The sequence below is a fragment of the Dromiciops gliroides genome, chromosome 2, assembly GCF_019393635.1.
Source record: "Dromiciops gliroides isolate mDroGli1 chromosome 2, mDroGli1.pri, whole genome shotgun sequence".
NCBI classification, from domain to species: Eukaryota; Metazoa; Chordata; class Mammalia; order Microbiotheria; family Microbiotheriidae; genus Dromiciops; species Dromiciops gliroides.
The window spans coordinates 90,919,539-90,934,780 of NC_057862.1; the positions used below are offsets into that span (position 1 = coordinate 90,919,539).

The 15,242-nt window shown below is 38.5% G+C and overlaps 1 protein-coding gene across 2 annotated transcripts in view; it reads right to left on the minus strand.

Moving 5' to 3' along the window:
* The window catches only part of INPP5F (inositol polyphosphate-5-phosphatase F), a 103,568-nt gene that overhangs the window by 16,166 nt on the left and 72,160 nt on the right, over window positions 1-15,242 (minus strand). For both annotated transcript variants that reach the window (XM_043983771.1, XM_043983770.1), the window contains exons 8-13: window positions 15,000-15,179; window positions 7,225-7,292; window positions 6,598-6,722; window positions 5,643-5,720; window positions 4,254-4,374; window positions 3,496-3,624 (exon numbers count right to left, since the gene is read on the minus strand). In XM_043983771.1, coding sequence (XP_043839706.1) covers window positions 3,496-3,624; window positions 4,254-4,374; window positions 5,643-5,720; window positions 6,598-6,722; window positions 7,225-7,292; window positions 15,000-15,179 — 701 coding nt within the window. The remainder of the gene's footprint in view (window positions 1-3,495; window positions 3,625-4,253; window positions 4,375-5,642; window positions 5,721-6,597; window positions 6,723-7,224; window positions 7,293-14,999; window positions 15,180-15,242) is intronic.

The window sequence follows — 15,242 nt, forward strand, 5'->3', positions numbered from 1 at the left end:
TCAGTGGATAAAGCACTGGCCTTGGATTCAGGAGGACCTGAGTTCAAATCCGGCCTCAGACACTTGACACTTACTAGCTGTGTGACCCCCATTGCCCCGCAAAAAAAAAAAAAAGAGAGAGAAGCATAAAAAGGTTAACATAAGCAAGCTACGGTAAGGGCTACACAAGGTTAAACTATTTACATTCTTACATATAGAAATGATATATTTAGTCCCTCAGAACTCTATCATCATTAGGAATCACAGTGGGAATCTAAATAGATAGAGGGCCCAGAAGTGATTCTGTTATGACTTGATGCTCTCAAAAGAAAAATGGAAAGGGGGGAGGGAGAGGGAAAGGAGTACACTGGGAGATGGGGGGAAAGGAGAGAAATGATGAGGAATCACATAAACAGTGTACTCAAGGAAAAATTTGTACAATAAGTAGAGGAAAGTGGGAGCAAGGACACTTAAACCTCACTATTATTTGCACTGGTCACAGGAAGGAAGGAGACATAGACACAGACACAGACACATGGACACGGACACAGACACACACAAAGATACAGACACAGAGATATAAAAGTTGAACTTACCAAAGAGAGAAATAAGAAGGAAAGCAATTAAGGGAAAAGGATGGGGGGCAGCTAGGTGGCGCTGTGGATAGAGCACTGGTCCTGGAGTCAGGAGTACCCGAGTTCAAATCCAGCCTCAGACACTTAACACTTACTAGCTGTGTGACTCTGGGCAAGTCACTTAACCCCAATTGCCCCACTAAAAAAATTTTAAAATTAAAAATTAAAAAAATTATTTTAAAAAGATATGGTGTGGGGCAGCTAGATGGCACAGTGGATAAAGCACTGGCCCTGGAGTCAGGAGTACCTGGGTTCAAATCCGGCCTCAGACACTTAACACTTACTAGCTGTGTGACTCTGGGCAAGTCACTTAACCCCAATTGCCTCACAAAAAGAAAAAAAGAAGAAGATATGGTGTAAAAATGATGGACCATTGTCAAGAAGAAAAAAAGGAGTAATGGATGGACAGCCCCAAATGTAGTGTAAGGTCTTCAGTAGAAACTCTCTAAAAGATGCATGGGAAGAAGGAGGCATAAAGGATTATCACACAGGAAAAGATAGAAAAGCTGAGATGGAATCTGTTTAGGGAGGAGTAATAATCACGCTGATAAGAACATAGCCACTAAAGGATCAGAAGTGCAGTTTCATAAAACTTTCCAAATACTAATTTTACTTGGGGTAAAAAAGTAGGCGTGATCTGAATAGAAACATAATCATTTTTTCATTAAAACCTTAGTGAGCAAGGTGCTTAGGAATAGAAGTTACAAAAATAAAAACGAAACCCTCAAGAAGCTTAGATTCCGGAACCAGGGATAAAAAAATTTAAAGAAAAAAAAAGTATCTGTAAAGGAATGTGGAGATTCAAAGAAGAAAGAGACTATCTGACTAGGGAAATCAAAGAAGAAGGCATATATATTAGTTATGGTTTAAAGAATGGTTGAGATTTCAACAGGTAGAGATGGGGAGAACATTCCAAACATGGGGAATGATATTAACAAAGACATGAAGGTAAGAAAAGCACTAACCATGTTTAAGAAATGTTAGGTAGTCCTGTTTGGATGAAGAAAAAGGAACATGTGCAGGCAACTGGGATGGCCATTACTGGGTAAACAACAGGAAGCCACTTAAGGTTTATGAAAAGGAGTAGAGCAGAGAAGAAAGGAAGAACAGAATCAGTAATACTTCAAAAAGACATTTGACAATGTCATTGCAGGAAAGTGAATGAAAATAGGGATATTAGTCAAAAGACTACAGACCAAATAAAAGATATTAGTAGATAATTAAGTTGGTGGCAGGGGAAAGTGAAGGAAGAGCTGGATAAAAAGATTTCTTTGAACCTGGTGATTGATTCTATGAGAGTTGGGGGAAAAGAATGTGACAGACTACTGGAAAATTGTGGGAGAAGCTGGTATGGGGGAATACAGATAAGCTCCATTTTTTTTTTTTAATTTGAAGTGATATTGAAGCATATAGATGGAACTGTCTAGCAGTCATGCTGAAATGCTCGGCAGTTGTTCAGGAGAGATCTTGAGAACAGAGGTAGAGATTTGTGAGTAATCTCCATGAAGGTAATAACCAAAAATGCTGAGAGAAAACAGGCTCATGAAAGAAGGGAATTCCCAGAGAGAAGACTCAGGTAGTTACATTTAACAAGTACAAAAAAAAAAAAAAAGAGCAAAGGAAACAGAAGAATAGTCAAAAAGAGAATCAAGATGGTATGGTATCATGGGAAATGATGGTAGAAATTTCAAGAATACAGGGATGATTAATGTCTAATATTGAAAAGAAATGGAAGGATAAGGAACATGAGGGTTAATAAAAAGTATTTGGAATTGATGACAGTGAAATCCATGAAATAAGAGTCTGGTAATTAACAGTTATCATAGGGGGAAGCTAGGTGGCACAGTGGATAAAGCCTCGGTCCTGGATTCAGGAGGACCCTGAGTTCAAATCAGAACTCAGACACTTGACACTTACTAGCTGTGTGACCCTGGGCAAGTCACTTAACCCTCACTGCCCTGCCAGAACAAACAAACAAAAGAAAGAGAGAGAGTTACCATAGGTGCAAAGAACCAGTGATTTCATCAATTTAGTAGCTAAGTCCTAGGGAGATACCTGAGGCATAGAGAGTTCAAGGGACTTGCCTAGGGAAGTATCAGAGTCAGCAACTGAATTCAGTTCTTTCCACTCAACTCTCTATCCACTATCCACTATGATGTACTACCTCTATGTCTGTGACACAATGTAATTAAAAGAACCCTAGACTGGGAGTCTGGAAAAACAGGTTCTGGTTTTGCTGGAAATTATACATGAAACTTTTGTGAAAACAAATCACTGAACCTCTCTGAGGTGCAGTTTCTTATCTGTCAAATGAAAGGGCTGAATTAGATGATCTCTAAAGGACTCTTCCACTTTTAAATCTCAATGATCCTATGAATCTATTCTAGGTCCATCAATTTAGGACTGACATGTTTAGGTAGCTCACCAACAAGGGCTAGAAATAGACAGCTTCTTCAGAAGTCTGAACTTGGATCCCCACAGTTAGCATCTTTCCCTATGCATTAAAACAAGAACATATAAAAGGATTTCTAAATTTTACTTAATTTTTTTTCCCCATTTGTCATTTCACCAAAAAGATGAAATGTTTGATATCTGTCAAACTTTAAAACTCTGGGTGTGTATAAATAATAACATGGGTGTTAAATGATGCAATAATACCTACATTTTTACAATTTGTGTGAAAAAGTCAGGTTTTAGTTCCCTAAGTCTGTCACTGAGTGTTTTGGGGATTTCCACAGACCCCATCACATAAAGAAGAAAAAAAAACAAAAACAAACCTCATGCAACTTAACAAGGTTGATATTTTCAAAAGTTACTTCTAAACCAAATTATGATGGCTATAATGAATGAAGGCCAAGTGCATACTACTTAAAAAAAATACCTTTAAAGCTGCCGTTCCAGCATACTGTCTGCTTATGGAATCGCCATTATTTGCCCACATTATCTGGTAAATTCGATTGCATTTCATTGGCAACGGTTGCTCAGGAGGCATCACACCTAATTTCTTTAGCTAAAGTTTAAAAATAGTAATTGATTAGTTGCAAAGCATCCACAGGATAGAATACAGAAAACACAAAGTATATACAAACAAGAATTTTTAAAGAAAATTAAAAGCATTTTCTTTTTAATATTGCAAGAAAATTAATACTTGGCATGTCAAAGATATATACACAAAATACTTGGAATGGCTTCATGTAATTTTTGGCAGGAAGCCTCACATAGTAATATTTCATTTCAACAAATTTAAACAGCAGAAGCAACAGAATATCAATGTGAAATGAAAAAGACACTTTTATAAACAGCAAGTTTCAAAATGTCAAGTTTTGCATCTTTGAATTAATACTTATGAAAACATCACTTTTCCTCAGTATGAGGATTTTCTTTCATTGTAGAGCTTTAACAAGAGTTTTCTTTTTTATACATAAGAATCATTAATTCAATTTATAGACTTTGGAAGGAATCTCTGGGCTCAATTAGTCAAGAAAACTGAAGGTCAAAGCATTTAAATTCCTAGCCCCTTATGAGACGTCAGTAACCAAGCTAGCATGTAAATCAAGGTCTTCTGACTTCAAAACTAATGCTTTTCCTAATGCAATCCAATTAATTAGGAAAAGAATTTAAAGCTAAACTGAAACATACCTGCTGTTCCATGACCACTCTTGCAATAGCAGCTTGTACTACATTTGTACGATCCAAGCAGTCCATGCAATTAACTCGAAAAATCCCTTCCTGTTTACATATTACCCCTGCTTGATCAACCCTTCAAAAAACCAAAGGAGGCTGTTAGTAATATTTAGTGTAATTTTCTTCAAATTTGTCACTTTGTAGCACATTAAATGTTTCTCAAAATTAAATTGATTTTGTTCCTATTAATCAAGCTGAATGAATTTTAGGCTAACCTAAATTCTGACTGATGAACAGCCAAAATGCAAGTTCTAAGATGCATACTTACACAAACTTAGAGTAGGCAGCCAATTTAAGAGTATGATACTTAAACGAAGCATGCAGTGAATTCTATCAAGAGCTGACATAACTGACTCAAAAAACTGGCCTAGTGACTAAGTTTTACTTTCATTGCTTCACTCTGTGATTATAAACTTGGATAAGAATTCAGTGGTTATCTCGTTTCTCTCTACTGACTTCAACCAGAAGATATCTATATCAGGGCTTCTTAAATTTTTTCCATTCACAACCCCTTTTTGCCAAGAAATTTTTACACAACCCCAGGTATATAAAATAGCTATACATAATCTTTTGCCAAATTTTTTGCAACCTCCACATTCAGTTACTCTTTCCCTGAAGATTTTTAAGAAATGAAATAGCCTTCTTTTCTTAACAACTTCTGCCCTATCATCAACAAGCCTTCAGGATGTCCAATCTAAATCTTACAAGACAATGTCCTATTAATGTTCTATCAATATTCACTTATTCCACTGCTATTTATTGAGTACCTACTATCTACATGCCACTGGACCAGGCATTTCTTATAAAACAGCTTGTCAGTAGTCAATAAATATCACTGACCACCATCATTTTCATTAAAAGTTTAACATGGGGGAGGGAGGGGAGGGAGGGAGAAAAATCTGAAATTGGAAAGCCTGTATAAACAAAAGTTGAGAACTATCTTTACATGTAACGGGGGAAAAAATAAAATACTTTATTAATTAAAAAAAGTTTAACATGGTGTCTTTAATATCTTAGTTTGGCCTCTCCATTTGATAAGAAAATATGGATTAAGAAAAAATACTCTAAATGAATTTATTTTCATTAAATAATATTGGGACAGATTTAGACACAAAAAAGCAGTGAGATTTAGATGACCTAAACCATTTTTTAAATTCACCTAACATGATTTCTCCCCCAAAAGCAAAATAACTAAATTTCTAGGAATACAAAAGAAAAAGATTAGACTTGGGAGACCAAATAAAATTCCTCTCCAAGAAGTTACACTTAGTGTTTACTGGCAGCAAAAGGCATAAATATTAGAATCTTGCAAAACAAATGTTAGCTTTGTTAAATCATACCTACCAACACCACTTCATGTCCAGAATAATGTCATGAATGGCATCCGTTAGAGTCTGAACATTCTCAAATTTCATTCCTCGGCTAAAACACATTGAAAAATGAAATATTTAAAAATCTAATTGGTAAGGGTTTTTTTGACATAAAAAGTAAAAGTATGAAATATGTAAGCTATAATACATATGTAACACAAATAAATTACATAAACATTTGTAGCCACTTTGTATGGTTCAATGAAGTACAAACTCTGTTTTCAAAACAAATGGAAGTGAGTTTCATTATGGGTTAGAGTGTTAAGAATAAGCAACCCAGGGGCAGCTAGGTGGCCCAGTGGATAGAACACTGTCCCTGGATTCAGGAGGACCTGAGTTCAAATTCGACCTCAGACACTTGACACTTAGTAGCTATGTGACCCTGGGCAAGTTACTTAACTCTCATTGCCCTGTCCCCACCCCCAAAAAAGAATAAGCAACCCAGGGTGATTTTATATAGAAAGGGGGAAAAGGAACTTTTCCCAAAAGTACAAGGGATAAAGGACAGAAAAGGAAAATTCCAGAATCTAAGTGGCTAAGGGAAAGTTGTACATGTGTACACACACACACACACACACACACACACACGCACACGCACGTACTCCCTCTCTGAATGATTGTAAGGGAAAAAGAAAATATAAATATGAAGTAAAAAGGACATATAATCCAAAAAATTAATCAAAAACTATGTTTACATGGAAATCAAATCTAAAAATAAATTGACCTATGGCTAAAAAGAAATATGATTTCCCATTAAACAAAAGTACCTCTGATTGAAAGAATGGTAGAACTGAAAAGAACCTTGGAAATGACTTAATCCAACCATTTATTTTACAAATAAGATAACTGAAAGTTAGTCAAATTAGCTTTTATCACACATCCATTTACATTCTAAGGAATCAAAAAACATTCCAAGTAAGCCACCTTACCAATGTTCATGAAAGTCAAATGAAACATAAGTGAGATTTGAGTTATTGAAAAGCAACACCTGCTTGAGGTAAGCATCTCCAATAATCTTTTCTCTTCCTGCTTGATCTACCAAATTAATGATAACCTGTTAAAGAAAGGAAAGGAGAAGGGAAGGCAAGGGAAATGTAAGATTTCATTAAATCTTTGAAACCCAAGGCCATCTCTGCTCAATCATATTTTTTTTTCATGGAACATACTGCAAAAATGGTATTCCATAGTTTATACATTATGTAATTAATTCATGCTACTAACAACTTTTTTTCCTATTCAATTAGAAAAAATAAGAATTTGACACCAGATTGCTTACAATGTTCAAATAGTTTGGTAGCTAGATCTATAATTAATCTTAAAAGTATATTAAGAATGTGGTTTCAGTTTCAATGTGCTTTTAGTGTTTATGCATTATGTAGATATATTTAAAGCACACACATATGAGATATGGGTATCCCTCAGTTTAGAACCTGCTTCTCTAGATAATGGATATTTCTCCTAAAAATATTACAAACATACACTGAGAGAATCGTGTAAAACAAAACATTTCTAAACATGGGGGAAAAAAAGTATGATAACTAGATTTTAAAACCAACCTGTTTTTTGTAAATTTTCAATTGTTCTTCAAAATGTGCTGAGAAATATGCAACTGTTTCCTTCTCATCTACAAAAAAAAGAAAATACAAAATTTTTTTCTCACTGTGTATGTCTAAAACAGAAAGGTATTGAGAGTGTGTGCATATATGTATGTTACATGTATGTATATACATGCATACATATATAACTATATGTATACACATATATTTCCATCTTTAACCATCTACCTTGGGCTATCAGTCAACAAACATTCATTGAACACTGACATCAATGTGCAAGCAGCCAGGCATACAAATTCAAGCAAAAGAAAGTCCTGACTTCTACCAGGGGAAGACAACCATAAAAGGGAAATGAACGGTGTGGAAGTGGAAGGGACTCCAAGCAGAGGCGTGGTGGCCAACTTCAAAGAGTCAGAAGCAGAGCTGAGAGAAGAATGAAGGATGACCAGCATGGGTCCTTTCCCAAAATGGAGGCTCTGGGAGGAACTCATCAGTGGGAAAGGGGAATACATTAGGAGATGGATGTTCTCAGGTGAGAAGGCCAAAGACACAGAGGGTGAGAAATCAATAGTCATAGAATTTAGAGCTAGAAGGAACTCCAATACTAATAATAGTCAATCAGAAAGCATTTACCAAGCACCAACTACATGGTGGACACTGCTAAGCACTGGAGATACAAATCTAATGAGGAAGACAACAAGTAAACCAATCTATACAAACAAGCTGTATATCAGACAAATAGGAAATAATTAACAGAGGGAAAGGATCAGCATGAAGGGACTTGAAGGAAATCCAAGAAACCAAGAAATAGAGATGAGGACAACAAGGAGGTCAGTGTTGCTAGACAGAAGAATATATGGGGAAATCAAAGGGGTAAGAAGACTTGGAAAAGCAGACAGGAGTACACTGGGTTATGAAGGGTTTTGAACACCAAGCAGAGGCTTTTGTATTCAATTCTGGAGGTGATAGAGAGTTACTAATATTTAGGAGAAGAATGGCATAGCCAGACCTGTGCTTTATGAAAATTACTTTGGGAGCAGAATGAAGAAGAGAATGGACTGGAGACTAGGGGCAGGCTACTGAAAATAGTCCAGGCATGAGATGATGAGAACCTGAGACAGAGTGGTGGCAGTGTTAGAGGAGAGAAGGGGGTATACGAGAAATGCTGCCAAAGACTGGATATGAGGGGTGAAAGAAAGTGAGGAGTAGAGGATAAAACCTAGATTGTGAGCCTAGGGGATTAGAAAGACAGTGGTGCTCCTGACTGTAACAGACAAGTTTGGAAGGTGGGATAGATTAAGGGGGTAAAGAGAATGTGTTAAAAAAAAAAAGAAAAGAGAGAGAATGTGTTCAATTTTAGACATGATGAATTTCAGATATCTATTGGACACTCACTTTGAGAGGTCAGGAAAGTATCTGTACATGTGAGATAGGAGATTAGCAGGGAGGTTAGGGCTGGAAAAGCAGATTTCAGGCTTGTAAGCAAGGAACCAATGAGATCACCAAGTGAAATAGTACAGGAGCAGAAGTGGGCTAAGGACTAAGAAAAAGCCAGTGGATCTGATAATTAGAGGATCAGCAGTAACTTTAGAGAGAGCAGTTTCAGAATTATGAGGTCAGAAGCAGGGTTGTAGATGGTTAAGAAAAAAATGAGATAGAAGGAAGTGGAGGCACCTATTGTAGACGGCCTTTACTTGGAGTTTAGCCACAAAGGGAAGAAGAGACCCAGGTGGATAGTTAGTGGAAATGGAAGGATTAAATGAGGATTTTTTGAGGATGGGGGTGGGGGGCAACACGTGTATATTTGTAGGTGGTGGAGAAGAAAGCAGTAGACTTGGAGGGAGAGTAGGGATAAGGGAGGAGGTAGAATTGTGGAATTGTGCATGTAGAGTGTTTTGCCTTGATAAGGGCCCCTCTCCATGTGAGACAAGAGTAAAGGAGGAGATAGTAACAGAAAGCATCTAAGTGATGTGAGATGAAGAAGAGGGGGGAAGAGGGCCTCAACTTTTCTATATAATATGAAGTAAAGTTCTCAGCTGGGAGGGGGGACTTGTGTGATTTTTGCCAGCTTTGTTCAACAGTATATGTATAGTAATAAAGGAGGTAGATGATAGGAGTCATCCAGGGCTAATGTTTGGCCAGGTACAAGTGGTAATATAACAAGGGGGTCAGGGACTTGAGAAGGGGACAGTGTAGATTTTAACTGGTTTATCAAGGGATCAAGAAAAAGTGGCTAGGGCAGTAGTGATGACCTAGGAGAGAACTGAGGAGCTCAGGGACTGAAGGTCACAATGTAGACTAAGAGTAGTGTTAGCTATGGGAAGGCAGAGGGAGAAGTGGAAAGCCTGTAGAATATTATCAGATAAAGGGATTACAGAGTTTTTAAATATGGAGGAAGTGCACTGGAGAGTGGAAGCCAGAACAAAGGTATGAGTATGTGTATGTGGCTGGGGTAGGGTAGAGGAGTAGGGTCTTCAGAAGTTAGTAAGGTGAGAGACCAAACTTTTAGTGTTTGAAAGAATGTCAATAGGCATATCAAAGTCCCTTAGTACAATAGGAGCTGAGAAGAGAAATTTGTGTACCAAGTGCTGAGCTTATTAAGGAGTGAGCAATTGAAGTCATGACACAATCTCTCCAAAAAACATCCAAAAAAATGCTCCATGCCTGGAGCAGTAAAACCCACAGAAGAATGTGCTAAAATCATCTTCTAACCAAGGACAGCTTGGAAGGTCAAAAGGAGGGAGCTGCTGTGCTGAGACAGGAGTCGAGCCCAACCCCACAGTCACCCTGACACAGATCTAGTCCCAGGAAGGTCTCACCAGAGAAGGAGACCCCCAGAGCCTCTGAATCAGCTGAAGCACCAGTGTCATCTGGAACTAAGCTCACAGTCTGATGAGAGGGCTGAGCCCTGGGCAGGGGGGAGACTACAGGGGTCTATGCTGGTGCTGAGGCAGAACTTGGATTTTTTACCCCTGCTGAGAACCAGGAGGTAGGCTTGAGTAGCAGTGGCCCAGATGGGGGAAGGGCACAGGCTTGTCGGAGCTGACAACCACAATACACAAAGCTGGTTGATTAGCAAGTTGGTCTGGGGTCATTTACGGACCAGGGAACAGGCCAGGCGAGTGAGAACCTAATCCTCCTTAAATCACACCACCTGGGACTTCTTAAGCATGAGATACTGCAGCCTGGAAACAGTGCCCCACTTTAAGGAGATAAAAGGCAAGATGAGCAGACAGAGAAAGGGTGAGGACTATAAAAAGTTTCTTTAGTGACAAGGAAGACCAAGGTGCACCCTCAGAGGAAGATGCCAACATCAGGGCCCCTATATCTAAAGCTTCCAAGAAAAATATGAATTGGTCTCAGGCCATAGAACTGCTCAAAAAGGACTTTGAAGATAAAGTTAGAGAGGTAGAGGAAAACATGGAAAGAGAAATGAGGGTGATTCAGGAAAGACGTGAGAAAAAAGTCAACAGCTTGAAAAACCAAATGGAAAAGCTCTCCGATGAAAATAATTGCCTAAGAATTAGGATTGAACAAATGGAAGCCAGCGACTTTATGAGAAACCAAGACACAATAAAACAAATCCAAATGAATAAAAAAATAGAGGGCAATGTGAAATATCTTCTGGGAAAAACTGCTGACCTGAAAAATAGGTCCAGGAGAGATAATTTGAAAATTATTGGTCTACCTGAAAACCATGATCGAGGAAAGGGCTTAGACATCATCTTCTAAGATATTCTCAGGAAAACTGCCCTGAAATTCTAGAGGCAGAAGGTAAAATAGAGATTGAAAGAATCCAGTGATCACCTCCTGAAAGAGATCCCAAAAGGAAAACTCCTAGGAATATTATAGCCAAATTCCAGAGCTCTCAGGTCAAGGAGAAAATATTGCAAGCTACCAAAAAAGAAAGAATTCAAGTCAAGTGGAGCCCCAGTCAGGATGGCACAAGATCTAGCAGGTTCTACATTAAAGGACCAGAGGACATGGAATATGATATTCCAGAGGGCAAAGGAATTGGAATTATAACCAAGAATCACCTACCCAGCAAAACTCATCATAATCTTTCAGAGGAAAAAATGGGACTTTAATGAAAAAGAGGAATTTCAGGTATCCATGATGAAAAGACCTGAACTGAATGGCAAATTTGACTTTCAAATACAAGACCGTAGAGAACCATAAAAAATTGGAGCTGGGGGACATACCTGGGGTTCTGCAGTAGGTGACTGTCTTGTGTCTGAGGATGGGTTTGGGCTGGGATCCCTCTGGGTCCAGGGTGGATGCTTTGTCCACTGTGTCACCTAGCTGCCCCATGATGACATCTTTAGGGTTAAATTGAGGAGTGAGGGGAATGCACTGGGGGAGGGGGAAGAGCAGAGGTGAAATCCTACATGAAAGAAACAGGAAAAGGCTTATGGAGTGGGGGATGAGATGGGAGAGGAGCAGGGCAGTAAATGAATTTTACACTCATCAGAAAAGGCTCAAAGACCTTAAACTCATCAGAGCTGCCTCAAGGAGGGACCAACACACACACCCAACTGGGTGGAGTAATCTATTTAATCTGAGCAGTAAATGACCCTAACACTCATCAAAATTGGCTCAAAGACCTCAAAATCATTAGAATTGGCTCAAGGAGGGAATAATGTACACACTCAATTGGGTAGAGTAATCTCTCTAACCCTGCAGGAAAATAGATGGGGAAGGGGATAAAGAGAGAGGGGCAAAAGAAGGAAGGGCAGATTGGGGGAGGGGAAAGACAGAAGCAATTCTTTTTGAAGAGGGATAGGATGAAAGAAGATGGATAATAGAATAAATATCATGTATAACTTATTTTGAATTGCTTGAGTTCTTGTGGGTGGGGGGTGGGAATGGAGGGAGGAAGAGAAGTTGGAACACAAAGTTTTAAAAAACTGATGTTAAAATTTTTTTTTTACATATATTTTGGAAAATAAATACCATGGAGAAGGGAATAGGATGGAAGGGAAATAGTTAACAAATGTAATCATGAAAAAGAGAAAAGGAGAAAAATTGTACAAAAAATATTTATAGCAACTCTTTGTGGTGGCTAAGAATTGAGGATCAAGGGAATGTCCATCAATTGAGGCATGATGGAAGAAGCTGTGCTATATGATTGTGGTAGAATGGTCTTGTGCTATAGGAAATGACAAACAGGATGATCCCAGAAACACCTAGAAAGACTCATGAACTGATGTATAGCGAAGTGAGCAGAGCTGAGAGGACATTGTGCATAGTGACAGCAGTACTGTTCAATGAGCAATTTGTGAATGACTTCCTACTCTCAGCAATGCAATGATCCAAGACAATCCCAAGGAACTAATGAGGAAGCTTACTATGCTACCCCATAGAAAGAATTGATAAAAAAAAGCACTTGTGGATTGTACATATATAACCTGGTTGCGATCTTGTGGAGGGGGGAGGAAAGGGAAGGAAAAAAATTTGGAACTCTAAATCTTATGAAAATGAATGTTGAAAACTATCCTTACATGTAACTGGAAAATAATAAAATAAATGTTTGAAGCACCTAAAAAGAGAGAGAGACAGAGAGAGAGAAAGGAAGGAAGGAGAAAGTCTTCGAGGCTTAAAGACAATAGTGACTAGGATCTTGACTGGGTAGAGTGTGTGGAAGGTATGGACCTTAAGGAAGGAGAAGATACTAAGAGATGGAGATAGGGGGAGAACCTGGAAGAGGAAATGGGGGAGTATTCCAACTCACCTCCTTCCACCAGTGAGTATGACTGAAAGTGCAATCAGTACTCAAAAAGGTGGCAAAGGAGACTTTCATCAGGTGGAAACTAGATCATGATGATTGCTAGAAAATGGGAAGAGTGGGAGAGGAAAAGATTTAAGATGAAGGCTATTGCCCATGGAACAAGCCTTTTGATGGGCCAAGTGGAAGCAATGGTTTAACATCTGGTTGGGATTTGGAAACAGGAGGGTTAAAGGGATGGAGATCAGGAATTGAGAGGTGTGTGTGTTTGTGGAATGGAATTTTGGATGACAATTTAGAAGGGTTCAGAATTACTGGCATGTGTAGGGTATGACCAGGTCTGGGTATTTTATTCATTGAGTGGAAGGTAACAACCCTCTTCCCAAAAGAGGCTGGAGATCAGGCATGAGAAACGTACATAATGAGATGGAAGACTATAGTCAGAGGGCTCTTATTTGTCCTTTCCTCTTCCCTTTGATGGTAGGAAGATTACATAGGAAGCACACAGGAGAAGACAGAAAATGAAACTGCACAGCAGGAGATGTAACTCCTGCTCCTAGCTGACCTTCATCTTCTTCTGCCCTAGGGGGATAGGCACAGCAGAAAATGGAAGTTCTGTGGCCATACAGTGGCTCAAAGATCAGACAGACTCAACAGGAGATGAAGTCTTCGGGGCAGGGGGTGACAGAAGTCCTGAACCCAGACCACCTTCCCTCAGGGGACATACATAGTAGAGGATGGAAAACATGGTTGGATGGAATGCTGTGCCCTACCACTCTTCTTGGTAGTGAAAGTCTTCTAACAAGGGGAGATGGAAGCCTTCCTTCAGGAGACAGAAGGCACAGTCAGAAGGAAGATCAGGCCTTACCTCTCCCCTTCACAGGAAAGTGGAACTAGCATTTATATAGCATTATGATGTTTTCAATATGCTTTAAAAATATATATATTGTCTCGTATCTTCACAACTGCCCCAAGAAATAGGTGCACTTATTATTCTCATATTACAGATGAAAAAGCTGAGGCAGACAGAAGTTTTGATTTGCCTAGGGTTACAAAGTGTCTGAGGCTCGATTTGAACTCAAGTCCATGTCCTGACTCAAGGGACAATGTTCTATCCACTGTGACACCTGGCTCCCTAGTCCAATCTCTTCATTTTCAAATAGGGAAACTGAGGCCTCAGGACATCAAGTGCCTTTACTATAATTGCACAGATAACAAGCTAAAAACTACGATTTTAACCATATTAGTCTGACTCCAAATCCAATCTTCTTTCCATTGTACAGCACTAACACTTTAGGAAGATCTTATAAAATATAACTTTAAAAATCAAAGTAGATGAAGAATAGATGAAGTCTGTATCTCAAAGAGATCACAGAGGGAAAAGGACCCACATGTACAAAAATATTTATAGCTCTTTTTGTGGTGCCAAAGAACTGGAAATTGAGGGGATGCCCATCCACTGGGCAATGGCTGAACAAGTTGTGGTATATGAAATGTAATGGAATACTATTGTGCTGTAAGAAATGACGAGTAGTCGGATTTCAGAAAAATCTGGAAAGACATGAACTGATGCTGAGTGAAGTGAGCAGAATCAGGAGAACATTGTGTACAGTAACAGCTGTACAACTGTACAATGATCAACTGTGATAGATTTAGCTCCTCTCAGCAGTGCAATGATCCAAGACAATTCCAAAGCACTCATGATGGAAAATGCTCTCCACATACAGAAAAAGAACTTTGGAGTCTGAATGCAGATAGAAGCATACGATTTTGATTTTTTTGTTGTTTTTTTCTTTTTTCTTCTCATGGTTTTTCCCTTTTACTTTGAGTCTTCTTTCACAACATGACTAATGTTAAAAGATTTAACACGTTCAAAATCTGTGATTATCCTTTTGACATAGAACACACCACATTGCCTCCCTACATAATGTAATAATTTTCTTGTTTAATTGAGTCATTTGAAAGATCAAATAAAAAACTCTCAACTTTTTAAAAAATATACTTTCTAATAATATTGTTGACAGACCACATAGATAAGCGGCCCACTTACTTTTGTCCAGCCGTGGTCGTGGATTGTACCGATATCCAACCTGGCTCCAAAAAACAGGAACAGAACCTCGTGTTTGAATAAATGACAGTGTGTGATTATGAACATGAATTAACTGCTCAGTCTCTACATAGTTCGCAACATTTCCATTTTTATCAACTCCTCTTCGTTTGTATCGCATCCCTGTGAAATGATAAAATAAAAAGGAGAAAATTAATATTCTAAACAATTAATTACATGGCTGTT